This window comes from Ipomoea nil, unplaced genomic scaffold (assembly GCF_001879475.1).
Source record: "Ipomoea nil cultivar Tokyo-kokei standard unplaced genomic scaffold, Asagao_1.1 scaffold0146, whole genome shotgun sequence".
In the NCBI taxonomy this organism is placed as follows: domain Eukaryota; kingdom Viridiplantae; phylum Streptophyta; class Magnoliopsida; order Solanales; family Convolvulaceae; genus Ipomoea; species Ipomoea nil.
The window spans coordinates 1,331,836-1,351,797 of NW_017616574.1; the positions used below are offsets into that span (position 1 = coordinate 1,331,836).

General features: G+C 36.0%; 1 protein-coding gene across 1 annotated transcript; it reads left to right on the top strand.

The window, feature by feature from the left end:
* The first annotated feature begins 14,995 nt into the window (after positions 1 to 14,995).
* Positions 14,996 to 17,504, top strand: LOC109172942 (mitogen-activated protein kinase 3-like). The gene is made up of 6 exons (XM_019322194.1): positions 14,996 to 15,285; positions 15,407 to 15,536; positions 15,632 to 15,769; positions 15,861 to 16,193; positions 16,559 to 16,742; positions 17,051 to 17,504. The coding sequence occupies exons 1-6, from the start codon at positions 15,140 to 15,142 to the stop codon at positions 17,215 to 17,217; spliced, it is 1,098 nt and encodes a 365-aa protein (XP_019177739.1). The 5' UTR covers positions 14,996 to 15,139; the 3' UTR covers positions 17,218 to 17,504.
* The last annotated feature ends 2,458 nt before the right edge of the window (positions 17,505 to 19,962 follow it).

Consider the following 19,962-nt stretch of genomic DNA (forward strand, 5'->3'; position numbering starts at 1 on the left):
TGGTATAAGGTTGGATCATGGACGTGTGTGTTGGTGTTATTGCTTGTTATTTCTGAGCCTTGTAATTTCCTTGCGGTTCTAGGTTGCATGCTAGTATCTTTATGTTGTTTTATCGTATCCAGTCTGTTGATGCGTCTGGAGTCTTGATCTTGGTTTAAAGTTAGAGTTGTTTAGGACTATATATGTATTCCTCAGTCTCAAAATGGTTTTCTTATATCTACCTATATTGTACTCAACGCGTGGGAGTGGGTTACTCAGCATTATTCGCTGACGGTTGTTACACCGTATGTTTTTTCAGGTACTGATCAGTAGCTTCGAAGCGCGTTAGTTGGACCCGTGGACTTAGCTTAGATAGATCTAGTTTAGTTTCATTGGCCTGTGCGCCTTGATTGTATTTGAATATTAATTATGGATTATGCATTAGATTAGTTAGTGTAGCCTGTGCATCTAGGTTCTCCAGCTTGGATGTGGCATAGCACCCCGATACTTATGTTGTTAGCTTCCGCTCTGTTGGGTATTAATGATAAATTTTTCTTTATTTCATAAGCTTTAAATGTTTTAAAAATTAGGGGTGTTACATCTTATTAGTGCACTCCTTGACCATGCGAGTGTATGCCTACTTACCGGTTACATTGTCAATAGACCTCCCAGTCTCATTATCATTAGACATCTTGGTCTTAATATTAGTAGATTCCCCCATCATCAATGATGGATACATCAACTCCACTGTCACTTCACCAACCGTCACCTCAATAAACTTCCATGTGTTATGACCGACCTGAGTGCCCAATCAATGTATGCCATGTTAGTCGTGTCAGCTTTTGCCTCCATTACGTTCCCTTGTCACCTTCTATAAATATAGAGCTTTAACTAGTGTGAGGGGGGACTTTTTCTCCCTAGATACATCACTCCAACTGGAGCTTACCGACCTCATATTGTTGGACCCTTAGTTAGCTTCTGACCACATTTCTCACTATTAGTTAGCTTCATGGTCTCTGATAAGTGTAAAAAACACACTTTTAAGGCCCATTTGGAGTGAATTCTAAGCCAAAAATAATCCTTTGTGTATCCATTTTATGCCAATTTAGCTATGTTTTGCATTTTATTATAAATTACCACCACACTTTATGTTTTATATTTTTTCAGGCAAGTTCCGGACTAAAACGAGGCAAAGTGGCACAACTCGGAGGAAAGCGGGACAAAGGAGGCAAGCCGAAGGAACCACGAAGGTCACAACGCGCGTTGCAGCGTGAGTTGTGGAAAGGCATATTCAGAGCTGATTTCCAGAAAGTTCAACGCGCATCACAACATACATTGTGATGCGCATTGGACGAAATAAGTTCCCTGACAACGTGCATTGTCCGGGACGTTGAAGGCTGCGTGGATGGGCTGCGAAAGTGGATTGAAAGGGGATGCTATTTAATAGCTTTGATCAAATTTTTAGGACGCTTTTGGAAGAACTTTGGATGAAATTCTACAGAGAACTTTTAGAATTTGTTTTTAGAATCTAGCATTGTTAGAATTGAGAGGAAAACACTTTATAGAGAGATTTTAGTAGATCCATGCTTGGATTTCTTGGGAGATTCATTGAAGGAAGAGATTGACAACCTCCATTTTAAGAGATCTTGCACGACTTCTTCTTATCTTCTAATCTACTTGTTTGGTATAATCTCTACTCTTTTCATTTCTATTTGCTTGATTAGATTTAGATTCATGAATGCTTTAATGATTTATATGGCTATTGTAGGCTAGATTAGTTAGGGCTTGAATTGTGAAGTGTGTGATGATGATGCCTTTGTGACTTAGTTCTTGAATTAGAGATTGATTGATTGCAATGCATATATGTCTTGTTGTTGGGGTTTGATTTGTTTGCATCTAAGGAGCTTGATCACTTCCTATGATTGTGTTGAGGGATTGACCTTTGCTAGGTCTGTAACACCCCGTGTTACGGCCCTTAATCCCGAATTAATTATTTAATTAATTCCATTAATAATATTAATAATAATTAAAAAGGATTTAATTTGATTAGAAATCCATTTAATTAATTAACGTGGTTCACCACGGATCGTGGACCCTTGCCTAAACTAGAGTCATAAGCCTATTAGGAATAAAGAAAGTATAACTTTACTATTCAGATTATGGTTAGGATTCTCTTTAATTAATTAATATGGTCCACCATGGACCACGGACCCTTATCCCTAAAACAAGTCCTTAATCCTATAAGGAATAGAATTAGTAAACCCATACCATTCAGACCCTAATTAGGACTCCTAAATATATATATATAAGGACATAGGAGGCACCTAGAAGTCACACCACAATAAATATCACCACACAAGAACTCCCAAGGGACTCCCCACCACCAAGCCTAGGGAGATCAAAACGGATGGAAATCTTAGGGAAGAACCTTAATAGCCAAGGGATGATTAATTATGGCTAAGAGGTAACCCATGTCTCAACAAAACCTATTTTCTTCGCTATAATCTCCTTCCTTGGCCTCCCTCTATATTATTGTGTCTTGATTGAATTCTTCTATGATAATTATGTTATGTTCTTGATGATTGATAAGATGATTTATATGCTTTCTTGATAATCTTGATGATCTTGATGTTAAAAAGAAGTTCTTGATTATGATGCGATGATTCTTGACGAATCTTGATATTTTCTTGATGTTAAAGATAAAATATGTTCTTGATGATTTGGGTGGGATTAGGGCCCTAGGTCGGATTGGGAATTTGTATTGTGATGTTCTTAATTTATATTTGGGTGGGAATTCGCATGTTTGGGTGTTGTTTATATTTAGAAGTCGTAATAGGACAAGTCCTACATGATTCTTGCTTTTGATCCGTTAATTGCTTACGTGGTGTCGTTATTTGCGTTTAAAAGTGTCTAAGCATGGTTTTGGGTTCCACAAAGGTTCTCAGGACGAATATATGAGAAAAGAGTCAGTGGGGGTAGGTGGGGGTAGGAGAACCCCCACCTACCCGCTACCCAAAGGGGCACTGCCCGGCAGCGGGCAGCCGACTGCCCGCTGGCAACCCGCTACCCGGAACAGTGCCCTCCGGCGGGCAGCCGGGCGGGTGACCCCCACCCACTGGCTACCCGCTGGTCCGTACCCCACCCCGGGTCCCCGGCTTCCCCGTTTGATGTTCCCCATTCCCCGTGGTGTCCCAACGGACCCCGTTTGTCGTGCTTGAGTCTAGTTTGATGTTTCCAGTTCCATTCGTAGGCTAGATGAGTCTTAGGGATTGCATGTTAGTTGAATTGGTAGCCCCTTGACCTAGGTGGAAGACGTATGAACCCCTTAGGACGATTCTTAGTATGTGAATGATCACACGTAAGTTTAATTATATGCCTCCCCCTTCCCAATGTGATATTATGTGCTATAACGTGTTATGTGATGCATGATTCCCCAATTTGGTTACGATCAAATTGGCTATACGGGCAGTTGGATGGGTTGAGAATCATACCAACTGTTAACCACGCCGGTTGCGATCGGTCAGGTATATAAATATTATATAGGGCTGCGGTCCACTGTTTGGCTACTGATGAGCTGCGGTTCATTCTCCTGGCTGCGGTCAGTGATTCACTTCTTGGGCTGCGGTCCACATGGGCCTCGGTGCTATGACCCACCGGACCTGAACGCGCCAGGACGGTGTGTAGGGCCAATAAGCCAAGGAAGGCTGTAGTCCACCGATCCGAGTAATCGGGGCGGTGTGTAGGGCTACGGCTGGCTGCGACCCACCGAGTGATGGGACGACGGTGTGTAGGGCCATAGTCTCCGAGGATCTTCGCCCACCGACTGAGTATAGCTCCGCGGTGTGTCGGGCTTGATCCGCTATGGTCCACCGGCGTACCCATCGGCGGTGTGTAGGGTCGTAAGTCTCCCCTTGAAAAGGGGATCGCGATCCACCGACTGGGTGCATCAGCGGTGTGTAGGATTGTGGTTCGACGTTGAGTTCGTCAGCGGTTCTCAAAGGGTTGGTTGCGATCAACTCCCCTCATACCGCGGTACTGAGGTAGGGTGCTGCGGGCCGTGTTAATGCTATAAGCATTAACCCTCAGGTTCGGGGCATGCGATTGGTCCCGTGGCGCCATCAACGATTATGTGATATGAATGATGATTGAATGATGATGTGTTTGAATTGAAAAGTGAACTGTGACCTTAGATGCGTATTCCTTATGATGTTATCTCTACTTAATTGTTTATTACTGTTTGATGTGCTTGTCCCTACTTGCTGAGTCTATTCCCGGTTTTAAAGCTACAGTCTCCTAAGTATATATCTTCCTGCTCCAAAATGATTTTTCTATATCTATACATATATATATATATATATATATATATATATATATATATATATATATATATATATATATATATATATATATATACCTATATTGTATTTCAACGCGTTGGAGTGGGTTACCAGCATCTCTCGCTGAACAGATATATTTGGCTTTCAGGTACAGAATTGTAGATCCCAGAGCGCGCTAAGATCGTGGATTAGATAGATAGTCTTTCCTTTCGGCCTGCGTGCCATGATGATGTATTGAAGATATTTAGTTAGTTTAGCCTGTGCCTCTGAGTTCTCCAGCTCAGATGTGGCATAGCACCCCATACACTTATAATTAGTAATGCTCTGTTTGGGATTTTATGATAAATTACCTTTATCATATTAGTTTTAAAAGTTTCAAAATTTCGGGGTGTTACAAGGTCAATTCAAGCTCCCATCCTTAGCATTCCAAGCTCAAGGAATCCTACGGGACTTGGTTTGGAAAGAATTGTAGGCAAGGTATTCGAGGAAAGGTTTAGGTGAGCCTTAAACAAGTCCTAGTAGTCTAAGTTATAAAAGGACGCAAGCCATTCCCTAGACATAGCATTTGAATCCTCTTTCCCTATGTTAAATGATTTTAAGAGCATTTTAATCCACACTAAGCAATTCAACCCTATCTACTTTACATTTGTTTTACAACTTGTTAGTAATTGTTTCATTAGTTCCACTACAACAATCAATCTTATTTGTGTGTGCGTGACGTGACATGCAGTCAAACAATACCGATGTCTATATTTTCTGAAATTAGCAACTTAGGGATAACTTCGACTTACCATCCCTTGAGAACGACATAATCCGGGATTTATCCCAACACAAACATTAATCTTGACAAAACACACTCGTCAAAATGGTGCCATTGCCGGGGATGGCAATAGGTTTTAGCCATTTGTTGCTAACTAGGAACTTGACTTCGTTTATTGTTTGAACGTTTGTTACTTTCTTTTTAATTGTCTTTCATTTTATTGTTGCTTGTTCTAACCCTCATCAACTACTTTTAGTTGTGAGGAGGAATCTTATTGACTTTTTTTTCTAGGATTGAATGCAAACGAGATCAAAAGGGAACATCGGACTCTTGGCCTTTGAACCCGAAATCAATAGGGCAATCCGAAGGAGAACAACACGAGAACCAATTCCATTGAACGATATGTCTTCTTCAAGTGGCCATAATCAAACTCAAGGAGCGGCGCAAGGAAGAGAATCTACTATGCATACACCACCATTAAACCATCAAGAGGGAAATGTACATGGAGGAACGCCGATGCAAGTAAACCCACCACTTCAAAGGCAAGAAGTGAATGAGGGGTAAGACCCATAGGACCATGTTAAGAATGATGATTACTATGAAGTTCCTCAAGAGGGGAGATGAAGATCAATTGCGGACTACATGACGCCCGAATTCTCAATGCATAACTCGATTTGTGTCCCACCTCTTGAGAATGTCAATTTTCAAATCCATCCAGCGGTCCTAAGTCTAGTCCAAAACAACCCATTTGGAGGGACAATTTCGGAAGATCCCCACACCCATATCACGCGTTTTATTAGAGCTTGTGGCATGTTTCGACAAGGAGGTGTACCCGACGAAATAGTAAGACTAAAACTGTTTCCATTTTTTGTTTTAGGTGAAGCATTAAGATGGTTGGACTCTCAAGATGACGATCATTTTAGATCGTGGGCTCAATTTCACAAGGAGTTCATGAATGAGTTCTTCCGATTGGCTAAAACTATAACACCCCACTTTTCTAAAACCTTAACAACAAATACTTAACTTAAAAAGGAATACTAACAAGCATAGAAAGTCTGCTAATCAACATTAAGAGGTGTCACCGCCACAATCACCATACACGGTAATTGCACAGGCAAAGAAAGGATCTAAACTTTAACAAACTTACTACTTAAAATAAACTTGGGGAATGAAACCCCGGTGTCTAGCACCATTAAAACAGTTGGATAGGTCTACAACCAATGTCTCAAAATGACATAACTGAAATAAGAATTTAGACTACAACTAGCATACTAGGCTAATCTAGTCTAACTCGAACGCTCTCATGAACTAGGCCCACCTGAAAGGGGTTAACAAACAAACAAGTAGAAAATAACACGTTAGCACAAAGCTAAGTGTAACGCCACTCAACCCTGTAAAATACTACAGTATATACTTTTGGAAAAACATTTATTTCACATACTTAGATCAAATATTCTCAATCACTTAAGCAACATTTAAACATGCTCACCAGGGTTTCTATATGCTTGCAACCTTATTATCAAATAGGTATACTCTCTCATTCATTTAACTCATCAACAATCTCATGTTTTCACATACTTAACTTATCAATGCGATATACACTAATCATACTCAAACTGGGGGTTAATAAAACACTTAAGCTTTAACAAGCAATCTCATACTAACATATATCTTAACAACAATTCCATATCATCTTATATCTCAATAAGCAATCTCACGCCATCATATACTCAATAAGCAATCTCATGTTATCACATAACTCAATAAGCAATCTCATGCTATCATATACTCAATAAGCAATCTCATGCTATCATATACTCAATAAGCAATCTCATGCTATCACATAACTCAATAAGCAATCTCATGCTATCATATACTCAATAAGCTATCTCATGCTATCATATACTCAATAAGCAATCCCATGCTATCATATACTCAATAAGCAATCTCATGCTATCACATAACTCAATAAGCAATCTCATGCTATCACATAACTCAATAAGCAATCTCATGCTATCATATACTCAATAAGCAATCTCATGCTATCATATACTCAATAATCAATCTCATGCTATCATAAAACTCAATAAGCAATATCATGCTATCATATACTCAATAAGAAATCTCGTGCTATCATATACTCAATAAGCAATCTCATGCTATCATATACACAATAAGCAATCTCATGTTATCATATAACTCAATAAGTAATCTCATGCTATCGTATAACTCAATAAGCAATCTCATGCTATCATATAACTCAATAAGCAATCTCATGCTATCATATACTCAATAAGCAATCTCGTGCTATCATATAAGAATGGGAGAAAATATAATGTCATGCTTCTTATCTTGCTTTCATGCAACACATGCAAATCATCTAATCATGCAAAAAGATGAACATGATGCTTTAGTATAAGTATAGATAGATATACATATACACTCTTTTGTAAAAAGAACACTTTTTCTGTGGAGGTTTCTTAGAGTCACACTCGCTCGCTTTTCTCTTCTTTTCTAGAGTCTCAATGACTCACTTTCTTTAGAGTCGCAATGACTCGCTTTCTTATACTCGTGGGCGAGGTAGGACTTCACCATAATGTGAATGGACCTATCTGGGCTCGGCATCTAGCCGGCCTAATACTCATCTCGCCCACAGAACCACTCTCTTGGTTCTTTTCTCAAACTCTGTGGAATCAGGTATCGAACTATCAGTGTGCACACCCGCTGACCAGGATTCCAAGCCTGGCGGGCAGTTTCTAACCTAGTAACTCGGGAATATCGACCTCGTTACTTCATATCGGATTGCAATGTCCGTTTCTTTCTTTACTTTCTTTCTTTCTCTTTTCTTCAGAAAGGACATAGTCCTAACGGGCCTCTAAAACTTCGGATTACTCACACTAGATACATATAGATATAGCTCATGCATTTCAACTCATGCAAGACTTTACTTATGCAAACTTATGCACATAGCTTCTCAACAACTTCTCTTTTCTCACAAATTGGAAATCATTTATCATGTAACTACTCAATGCGACTAGATAATGATTTTCCAAAATAGATATAAGTTTTTGAAATAATACTTAGGCTCACACTGGCCACTTATGCACTTTAAAACATGGTATGCTCAAATATGCACTTTACTATAAAATATGTTTCAAATCTCCTTGCACTGTAAACTCTCAACAATTGTCTAATCATGCTTGTAAATCATAACTTAGCAAATCTTCTTTGGCAAACACTTAGCAAGTATTCAACATGCACTCGAACTTAAAATACTCAACAAAACTCATTCACTGTAAACTAGTATTCAAGAAGAACATGCTCTGTACACATCAACATTTCTAGCACTTTGGCAGACAAATTCAATAAGTCACAATAGACATTTTAGGCATGCTTTTCTAGCAAAACTTAGCAAATAGAGTTCATGCTTATTAGTCTAACAATTAAACAATTGTCATGCTCTTCAAACAAATAACTAAGTCTGATGCTTCTCATTTCTATTCACTGTAAACATACTCAGACAAATGCTAAGCATGAATCATTTCCAATCCTATTGTAAAATGCTCATTTCAACTCCAAACTCAACCAAGGCAAATTCTACTAGTGCGTCATGACGATCCCGAGTGTCCGAGCCTTAAGAGTTCGCGAGTCACGGTCCGAAACGACACGTAGCTGAGCCACAAGGGCCTGGCCACTGCACAGACTTTGCCTAGCGGGGCTTGAGGAGTCCCGCCGCCTGGAACCGCCAAGCGGCGGCCTAGGGCCACGGCTCTAGCCCTGAGCCGTGGCCTAGGGCCGTTCCTCCACGGGGCTTGCCAACGGTCCCTGCCTAGGGCCGTTGGCTAGTCCCATATCTCATCTGGTGCACACTGTTTTATGCACCAGCGAGATTCTTCTTCACTTGTAAGACATTTTCAGGCAAACAAACACTCCCAAATCATCAAAAACACATCATAGATCAACAATAGACTACTTAATAGCTCAAACACATCAATATTCTAGCATTTCTACTCATTTCAGCTAAACAAAAAGACTTCACAAAGTCTAAAAAGCTTATGTGAGTCTATGGGGTTATACCTCTTCTTGTTCTTCCTCCTTGTGTGAATCTCAGCCTCCACTCTACTCAAACACCACTTCCTTCACCTCTTAAACACCTCAACAATCAATACAAACAACACATGCAATGCCTAAGAAAAGATTTCAGAGATTGAAAGCTAGGATGGAAACCTTAAGGAAAAGGAGATGAAATCTTACTGCCTTTGCTTTCTTTCTTCTACAGAGCTCATAAAATGGAGAGGCAAATGAGAGGGAATCAGATGAAGGCAATGCCAAAAGTGATTTTTATATAGGGTCCAAAACCCTAGGAAGCTTGCCAATGATTGGTGGATGACAAAATGATAATTTAGTGGGTCCAAAACCCTAGGAACCTGATATATATACATATATATATATATATATATATATATATATATATATATATATATATATATATATATATATATATATATATATATATATATATGTGGAAGGGTTCAGGTGCGGGTATAGCTTCCCGTGCGATTGTACGGTTGACGGCACATTAAGCATTAAAATGACGCACCTTAAGTACACAAACCATGCACCTTAAGCACCCAAACAAAGCACCTTAAGAACACATACCATGCCCACCTAAAGCTTTAGGCCGACGCACCTAAAATACTCAAACAAGCACCTTAAGTACACAAATCACGCATCTTAAGAACACAAACCACGCACCTAAGGTTTTAAAATGGCACACCTTATGTTTCAACAACTCACGCACCTTAAGAAGGAAAATCACACACCTTAAGCTTCAGGTTGACGCACCTTAAGTTTCAACACTGACGCACCTTACGCATACAAACCACGCACCTTAAGCATACAAACCACGCACCTTAAGAAGAAAAATCATGCACCTTAAGAAGGAAAATCACGCACCTTAAATTTGACCTAGATGCAAAAATTATCAAATTGCCACCGCGATTTTTATTTTTTTTTTAATATTTTGTTAATCCTGGACGTTGATTTAGGCAAGAACAATGACTCAGATTTAACCGCACGGGACACACTCAACCGCACAAGAACTGAATTATATATATATATATATATATATATATATATATATATATATATATATATATATATATATATATATATATATACACACACACACACACACACTAGTATTTTATATGCGCTATTTGTAAAATCAATGCCGAATATTAATATTCTATATTTATTTAGATTTTAGATAGTTATATAATAATAATAATAATAATAATAATAATAATAATAATAATATAAATTATTTTTATAAATTTGATATTTATATTTAGGAAATAAGTTATATAGTACTCCAATATATAATGTCTATATATTATTACCATTGAAGAAGATAATAAAATATATAGTGGATGCATGTGCATGTCAACCATAGTTGGAAAAGATAACAAAAGTTATCAAGGATCTTGTGGTCCAATGGTACTAAGTTGAACTCCCACATGGGAGGTTGTCCGTTTGATCCGTAGTGGAGGCACTATTGATTTTCTATGCCTCAGTAGTGTTTAACACTCCATTGTAATAGAGTCAATAATATTCAAAAAAAAAAAGATAATAGAAATTATAATGATATGAATATTTTTTACCATATTGTATAATACAACTCTTATGTGCAACTTTAACGTTTGAATTAGTCAAAATCGTGATGCAGAAATTAGGTCCAATTCTGTAGAAATTAAAATTTGTTAATTAGTGTATACAAAACTTGGTCAAATAGAGATAACTCATGCGTACTGTTGTTTGGTTTTCCCTATCCACTCTTGACTTAGATTTGACAATACAACAAATTAATAGCCCCTTATCAAAATTCACACGACTATATACCCATTTGTTGAGCAAGTAAACATTAGCATCAATGAAAGTGGAAAACTATTCTGAATGAGTAGAACATAATATTTATATTTTAAAATTACAAATTTAATTATTAACTGGTGTTTGAACTCATAACACTAAATCTTCTTAATACGAAATACCTCTCATATATAATTTATGAATTATTATGCATGATCGGTGTTTACTCAATATATTTTTTATAAAGTCGAATAGTGATATTACGAGTTTACCACATCACCCAAACAATGAAAAAAAACATTGTACATAATACTTTAGTATTTCACCTTGCAATAATTCATTCTTTAAGATTGATATGACCACCTTCATTAAACTACACTAACTAATTGAAAGAGCAAATACAAATTTTAGTGTCATGAGTATTAGTAAAATGACAGTTTTGGTCCACATGTTTGATTTCTACCAATTTTCATCCACGACTATTGTTTTAGTGCCAATTTTCATCCAAGACTATTCTTTTAGTACCAAAATTCATCACGTCAGTCACCCATTCGTTTAAGACATGCCAAAATATAAAATTATTAAGGGTATCTTCGTCTTTTTCAAATTAAGATCCTAATTTGAATATAAATAAAGAGATTTAAGCTCTAAGATCGATCTCATTCGCAATTCTCCTCCTCAAATTAAGGTAGGATGAGGAAGAGAACTGCGAATTGAGATCGATCTTAGGGCTTAAATCCCTTTAGTCATGCTCAAATTGAGATCTTAAGTTGAAAAGGACGAAAATACCCTTAAAATTTTTAGATTTCGGCATGTCTTAAACGAAGGGGTTACCAACGTGATGAGTTTTGGCGCTAAAAAAATAGTCGTGGATGAAAATTGGTACTAAAACAATAATCGTGGATGAATTGAAAATTGGTAGGAATTAAACATGTGGACTAAAATTATTATTTTGCTAATTCTCGTGGGATTAAAATTGGTATTTGCTCCTAATTGAAATTATATGTAAAATCACAAAAAGTCATTTTATATATTGTACTAATTTATTGTACACATATATTATTTTCAATTTTAACCTTATTATTTTTTCTCTCTCCCTCTATGTTATTAATGTTGTTAAATATAATATACATTGTATTTATTTTCTTGTGCATTTATAAATTCATTTTTATTTTACATTTCTTCTTTGTTTATGGTGTATTAATTATTTGGGATAAGGGTCAAATAGACCCTCAAATTATATACCAAAGTTTAATTAGCCTCTCGAACTAAAAAAAAAAAAAAAAAAAAAAAAAAAAAAACCTTTAATTAAACCCTTAAACTTGTTAAAATAGTGCAATCAACCTATTTGACCTAGCCCAACATCTTGTGCTCAGATGACATGTAGTGACTCTCCCATATGGGAGGTCATGAGATTGAGCCCTACTGGAGGCGATGTTAGAAAGCATTAGATGAACAGATACTACAATCTAATAGAGTCAGTAGCACATAAGATGCTAAGTCAATTAATATTTTAAGATTATTTTTTTTAAAAGTAAATTAATTATATTATAAAAAAATTTAAAAATTTTAAAAAAAAATTAAAAAGAAAAAGGACAACGCCATAGCAGGCTGGCAACTTGCCCAGTCTGCCGCCATGGACTAGAAGCTTCTCCGTCCAAATTTGGACGACTTCACAAATGGAGAAGCCAGCGAGCTTCTCCGTCCAGATCTGGACGAAGAAGCTTGCTAGCTTCTCCATGAACGGAGAAGAGAAGCCAATGAGCTTCTCTGTTCAAATGTAACGGCGGCGTCAAACGGACGAATCCGGAGGCTAATCCGTCGCGGGCAACCACGAACGGACGAATCCGACGACTTTTCTTTTAAGTTTTTTTTTTTTAAATATTTAAATGAAATGCCATCTAAATGCCAAGTAAGCAAATTAACTTGTTACTTTTTGATAACTTGTTAAAAAGTGTAATTGCACACTTTTTTAATTCAACGGACTAATTGCACTTTGATATATAGTTTGAGGGTCTATTTAACCCTTATCCTTAATTATTTCTGTTATCTTTTTCTCTTTATAATTTAATTACTGTGTCTTCTCATTAAACATTTATTTAATTACGTAATATGTGAAATTTGACCAATAATACTATAAATAGTAATGTTTCAGCAACACACAATTTATTTCTGTATCAATAGTTTTTACATAATACATAATCACTATAATTTTAATAACAAAAATCATTTTTCTCAGTTTTAGAATTGAGTTGCACACTTACACGATTGGAAATCTCACAATTTCAGAATGGCCAGTACCCTAGAGTTTCTTATTAAAAATAAAATTTCTAATCACTTTGTTTTACCACATTAGGAATTTGAAAAAAAAAAAAAAAGATAATGTAAAGATATATGAAATGTAAATTTAAAAAGAGTAATGCTAGAGGCCTCTAATATTTTTCCCTTCAATCAATCTTTTATAACGTAATAATCCTAATGTAATTATTTAACACCAATTTGACTGAATAACAAACATGGGACTAAATTAAGCAAAAACGTAAAAGTATGGGACTACATTAGGTCCCCAAAGTCATTTATGAAAAAATTGAGAAAAATCACTATAGTCGTGGACCATTTTGGGTATTAACTCAATATTTTAAGTTTGATTCTCAGTGGAGGTTGATTTACCTCTTTATAATCTTTTGTCGCCTAAATTTATTATAAAATAAATTTGAGTTAATTTCAATGGAAGTCCTTTGTCTTTGGAGTCAATGCCAAATTTAGTTACAAATTATCATTTTTGTCATTTAACACCTCAGACTATCACAAGGTTGAAAAAATTGCTAGGCGCCTGGGGACCGCCTAGGGCGCCTAGGCGGGCGCCTAGAACGATTAATCGCCGCCTAGGCCCGATTTTTGCAACACTTCACTATCATATTTTGGACACTTTTGATTCTTCCGATGACTTTTCGGTAAAACTTTATTTTAGGCAAGGGTATTTTCGTCTCTTTAATTTATTATTATTATTATTTTCTCAATGAGTTAATTCTAGCGGAGGTCCATTGTCTTTGGTAGCATTTTCAAGTTTACTCCCAAACAATTGTTTTTGTCATTTAACACCCCAGACTATCATATTTTGGACACTTTTGATCATTTCGATGATTTTTTCCGATGAACCCTACTTTATGAAAGGGGAATTTTCGATGACAAAGAAAAGACTTTTTTTTTTCTTCAACAGCTATAGTAGATGATTCACAAAATTATGGACTAAAACAATAGCAGTCAGATTGAAGCTGACCGGGTGGCGACATCTAAAGCTTTCAAACTATGTTACAAAATGATTCCCCGGCCCCTCACCCATAGATCCTCACATACTCGGTATCGCCATTGACAAAAGACAAATTGAACCCGGTTTGAAATAGATAAAGACAAGAGTCGGTGAAGGAGATAGTGCAATCCACGAGTGAAGAGATGAAAATTTGGAAGAAAAAAAATTGGCGCAAAAAAAATTGAAGAAACACCATTGCATATAATAAGGTTTCACTTAAAAAAAAAAGTTATTGAAAGGACTAAAGTGTCCAAAATATGATAATTTGATTGTTAAATGGAAAAACGATTGTCTGATACTAAATTTGAAATTGTCATCAAAATAACAAAAATAAAAATCTAAATTTAAATTTAAAATTACCACAAAAATAAAAAGTTTCTGCTGAAATTAACTCAATATATACATACTCATATAGTAATTAACTAATTACAGTTCTCTCGTCATAGAAAATAAAAATGATAAAGTGAACCAAACATTCTCTATCAACTATCAAGTATCATACAATTTTTCCAAAAAAAAAAAATAAATAAATAAATAAAAAGCATCATAGAATAGAATAATATAAAACTCCGTGTTACTCTAATACTTCGACGGCCGTCGGGCTGGGTGTGTTGACTTGACCCCGCAGTTTCCGAGCTCTGGCGGCTGACACGTTGGGTAAAACGCAACGCCGCATTGGTCTGACTTGAAAGACAAAAAAGGTTTCAGTTTCCCAGTCAAAATGCCGCGTTTCTTCCTCTCCTTCCTTCCTCTTACCAGGAAGACCACCTCTTCCTCCGCCTATATATACGCAGGTAAGACTTATTCAGGCATATCGTCGATCACCTGCCGAGCCCACTACATCCTTCGCAATATCCAACTCACTACCGGATTGCTGACATCACCATGGTGAGCGGCGGCGACTTCCCTGTGCTTCAGACGCACGGCGGGCAGTATGTACAGTATGACATCTTCGGGAGCTTGTTCGAGGTCACTTCCAAGTATGCTCCTCCAATTACCCCGATTGGCCGCGGCGCTTACGGAATCGTCTGGTATCTATTCTATTCTATTCATTAACCTTTGATTCGTGATAGATTTCGAATTTTTGCTAAATATATTGTGTGTAAATTGATTTGTTTTTGTATTTGTATTTGTATTTGTGTGTGCTTGAAGTTCGGCTTTGAACGCTGAGACGAATGAGATGGTTGCGATTAAGAAGATCTCTGATGCTTTCGACAATTACATGGACGCAAAGCGAACTCTTCGCGAGATTAAGCTTCTTCGCCATTTAGAACACGAAAATGTGAGTAGTAGTGCAAATATGATAAGAGTACTTACTTGGTCGCAACATTTTCTGAGGCAAAACCTTGCTGAACTGAGAAAATTTTGCTTCATCAGGTAATAGCTATAAAGGATGTTATTCCTCCACCATTAAGAAGGGAATTCAATGATGTCTATATTGCCACCGAGCTTATGGACACGGATCTTCACCAGATAATCCGATCAAATCAAGGTTTATCAGAGGAGCATTGTCAGGTAACAATGCCACCTTTCACTATGTTCTTTTATTTGGGTGAGGCAGAATGGAAGATAGGACTCTGATTCGTTATTGGTGTGCTTCTTGCAGTATTTCTTGTATCAGATCCTTCGCGGGCTAAAGTACATACATTCTGCGAATGTTATTCATAGAGACTTGAAGCCAAGCAACCTGTTGTTGAATTCGAATTGTGATCTTAAGATTTGTGACTTTGGACTTGCCCGGACAAACTTAGACAATGAGTTCATGACAGAATATGTTGTTACCAGATGGTACCGGGCACCCGAGCTTCTGTTGAACTCTTCAGATTACACTGCTGCTATAGATGTGTGGTCTGTTGGTTGCATCTTCATGGAGCTTATGAACAGAAAACCTCTGTTTCAAGGAAAAGATCATGTACATCAGATGCGCTTAATAACCGAGGTAAGACTATTGAAAGACAAATAGTATCATAGATTTTATTCCTTGAATGTTTCTTTTGGAAACATCCACACTTAACTCCATTTACAGTTAGTATCTTTTGTATGTTTACTAGTTGCTAGTTTATTTAGCATCATTGATAACGTCATCTAATCTAATGCTTAGATGACACTCCATATATTGCTGAATACTTTGTTTAATTGAGTTTGTTCTAGCATTAGTGTTTTATTCAAAGTTACTAATTATTGTCTGATCAAAGACTCTTCAGAACATTGACCTTTTTTCTATCTATATACATATATGCCTCTACCTGTCTTTTACAATAACAGTACCCAACACTTACTGGCATCTGCGTTTCTTCTTGATAGCTTCTTGGCACACCAACCGATTCTGATCTTGGATCTATTCAGAATGAAAATGCAAGAAGGTATATCAGGCAACTTCCGCTACGTCCACGCCAGCAGTTAGCAAATGTTTTCCCACACGTGCATCCTTTAGCCATTGATCTCGTGGATAAAATGTTGACATTTAACCCCTCCAAAAGAATTACAGGTAATTGCTCAATGATATTGTACAGTGGCACCAGTAAAAAGAAAAGATTAAATAATGAAGTTTATTAGAGTAGTTTTGACTTTTAAACATCGTTCATTAAATATAAATTCAAACTGAACACTGCTATTAGTAATTCTGGTTTGACTTACAATCTTCCCTTGATTTCACTTTTTTTCATGCTCATTGCCTTTGAAAATGGTTTAGCGGGCTATACATACACTTAAGTTGCTATATTTGCTTTTGTTCTTTCATCGATTCAAGTTTCAAGCTCATCTACTCACCTAGTTATTTCTTTGTTTTCCGTGCAGTCGAGGAAGCGTTAGCTCATCCCTACCTTGCCCAGTTACATGACAAATCTGATGAACCTGTATGCGCGGTTCCATTCACTGATTTTGAGAAACAAGCCTATGGAGAAGAGCAAATAAAAGACATGATTTACCAGGAGGCATTGGCAATGAATCCAGAATATGCATAACAAGAGGGCACTACCATTTTCTCCCCTTTTCTTCCGCTGACCAACAAAACCTATCTGTTAACTTCAAATACTTGGATGCTCCTGTGAGCAATGCCTGTTCCATGTTATTGTACTCGATTTATTATTATTATTATTTTGATATTAGTTGTACCATTAATTATTTTCTTTCTTCCGCGTACAATGAAGTAATTGTACAGTGGATTAGAATTTGAGTTATGTAATCCAGATGTACTATTCTTTGGAGAGGCAGGCTATATATAACAGATTTGATTGCAAATTTGCAGAGAGTAGTTTACAAGAGTATCAGTATTCTCTTTACAGATAGTTTCTAAAACAAAACATTGTTTCCATGGAAGCCCAAGATCCAAACTTTATTATTATTATCTTTTATTTCTTGTTTGGGAAAATGGTCAAATAGACTCTCGAACTTTAGCTTAAAAGTCAATTAGGCCCTTAAACTTTTTAAAGGTGCAATTACACACATCAACAATTCATTTAAGTGCAATGAAGTCTAAAAACAAATTAATGACCTGCTATCACAGGTCATTAAGGTTCAGGCCACCTTCTGGCGAATTTTTCGACAAAAAAAAAAAAAATGATTGGCGATATTTTCGACAAATTTGGGTCGGTTGCTGGTCACTTTTTTTGCCAGAAAATTCGCCGGAAGGTGGCCTGAACCCTAATGACCTGTGATAGCAGGTCATTAACTTGTTTTTGGGCTTCATTGCACCTAAATGAATTGTTGATGGGTGTAATTGCACCTTTAAAAAGTTTAGGGACCTAATTGACTTTTAAGCTAAAGTTTGAGGGCCTATTTGACCCTTTTCCCTTCTTGTTTTGGACCCGTGATAGGTCACCGAACACGTGAACATAGTCTCTTTGTTAAATCTAAGCAGATAGTTGAACTACACATAACATAACAATTTGAATATAGAAGTCATAATTGGCAAGTGATTAGTTCCAAAGGAGCTGAGTATATACACACAAATGAGCAACCCAAACATTATTAAATTTTTCAATCATTGTCGTTTGTTGCGGATATATCTAAAAATTATGGTGCAATTTTTTTTTTTTTTTTTCATAGTACAATTTAATTTGGTGAATTGGTGGGAAGTATCAGGTTGATGATTTTTTCCAAGTCTGCCAAGTAGTTTTGGTGGTGGTTCACATCTACCCTTCATTTTATATTTCTTTCTTTGAGTTCTTTCTATAATTATCTTACTTTAATGCTATATGATGGTTAATTGTCAATGATTTAATAGTTTATATTATATCACAAGTATGAAAAATTCTCAGTTCCAACTAACAGGAACATATTTAATTATATTCAATGTGGAGATTATGCTTCACAGCTTGACAAATTTTGATTTTTTTTTCTTCTTTAGCGTCTAATCACAATCATGTTGACTTCATGTCTTCATTATCCTCCTTATCCCACCCCAAGTATATAACCACAAGCCTCGAAAGGGTTGACCCGAGTGGTGCAGTATGATTTTCGTATCAGTCATGAATTCGATTTTTGCTAATACTCTCTTGATTAAATTCATTACACAAAATTTTACTAGTGATTTGTGAGCTTACATATAAGCGGTGTTTACAAACCTTAGATACTAAAAGTCAGGGTTAATGATTGAAATGGGCAAAAATTGAGTGAACAAAAATAGACACTTTTAAAAACTTGTACATTTTTTAAAAAAAAAAAAATTCTATTTTTAAAACTGAATACTGAATACCGAAGCGTCCACCCCTATATATATGTAGGTATATATACACATATACAGTAGTAACTTATGGATAAAAATAAAATATATATGAAAGGTACTAGATGTTTATGCAGCTCAGTTGGTTATTTTTGTTTGTTGTTATCACCTCTTATCGGGTAAAAAAATATACTCCATCCGTCTCATTTTATGTGTCTGATTTGGTTAACGAGGCTTGACTAAAGTTATTTTTAATTCAATTTTTCATAATATTAAGTTTAGTATTAGTATACAAAATTTATATATTTAGAAACTACACTAAAAGTACTATTAAACACAAAAAAAAATGAAATTTAAAAATATTAAAGAAAATAAACAAAGAAGAAAGAGTTGGTTTGACCAATAAATAGTTAGTATGATAGATAAAATGATACAGAGAGAGAGTGATACATTCTCTACAACTAAGGACCATAACCCCTTCATATAATAGCAATAAACAAATGGAGATATTTTTAATTTGACTCCTCATTGAATTAGAAATATTCTTATGAGCCAAACTATAGAGTGTGATGGTAGTATGGTATCTCGTTACCATTTCAAATGGGTAGTCATATGATCTTTAGACTAAAAATGATTAAGAAAGTATAGAACATATAGGTCCTGTTTGGTAAAAAAATTGACTTATAGGCCAATTTTGACTTATTTGACCACTATTAATTGTTTGATTTAGTTAAAATATCAATATAAATGTTTGGTTAATTAGCTTTTTGCAACTCCAAAAGGCTAAAATTAAAAAAGCTACTCCTAGCAACTTTTTCAATTAGCTTTTTGAGAAAAGAAATTATACCAAACAGCTATCAGCTAACAGCTAATTTACCAAACACTTTTCTACAATCAGCTAATGTTATCAAGTATTTATACTCTCTAATTAACACAATCAGCTAACAGCAAACAGCTATTAGTTAACAGCCATTTTACCAAACAGGGCCATAGTAATTTGTAAAGAATCATGAGTATTTAAAAAAATATATTCTTATAATATTTA

Bases quoted from the DNA above. Each gene is read 5' to 3' on its own strand.
- LOC109172942 (XM_019322194.1), top strand. From the start codon at position 15,140: ATGGTGAGCGGCGGCGACTTCCCTGTGCTTCAGACGCACGGCGGGCAG. The intron at 15,770-15,860 runs GTAACAATGCCA...TGCTTCTTGCAG, and splicing joins TATCAGAGGAGCATTGTCAG to TATTTCTTGTATCAGATCCT. The intron at 16,743-17,050 runs GTAATTGCTCAA...TTTTCCGTGCAG, and splicing joins CCCCTCCAAAAGAATTACAG to TCGAGGAAGCGTTAGCTCAT.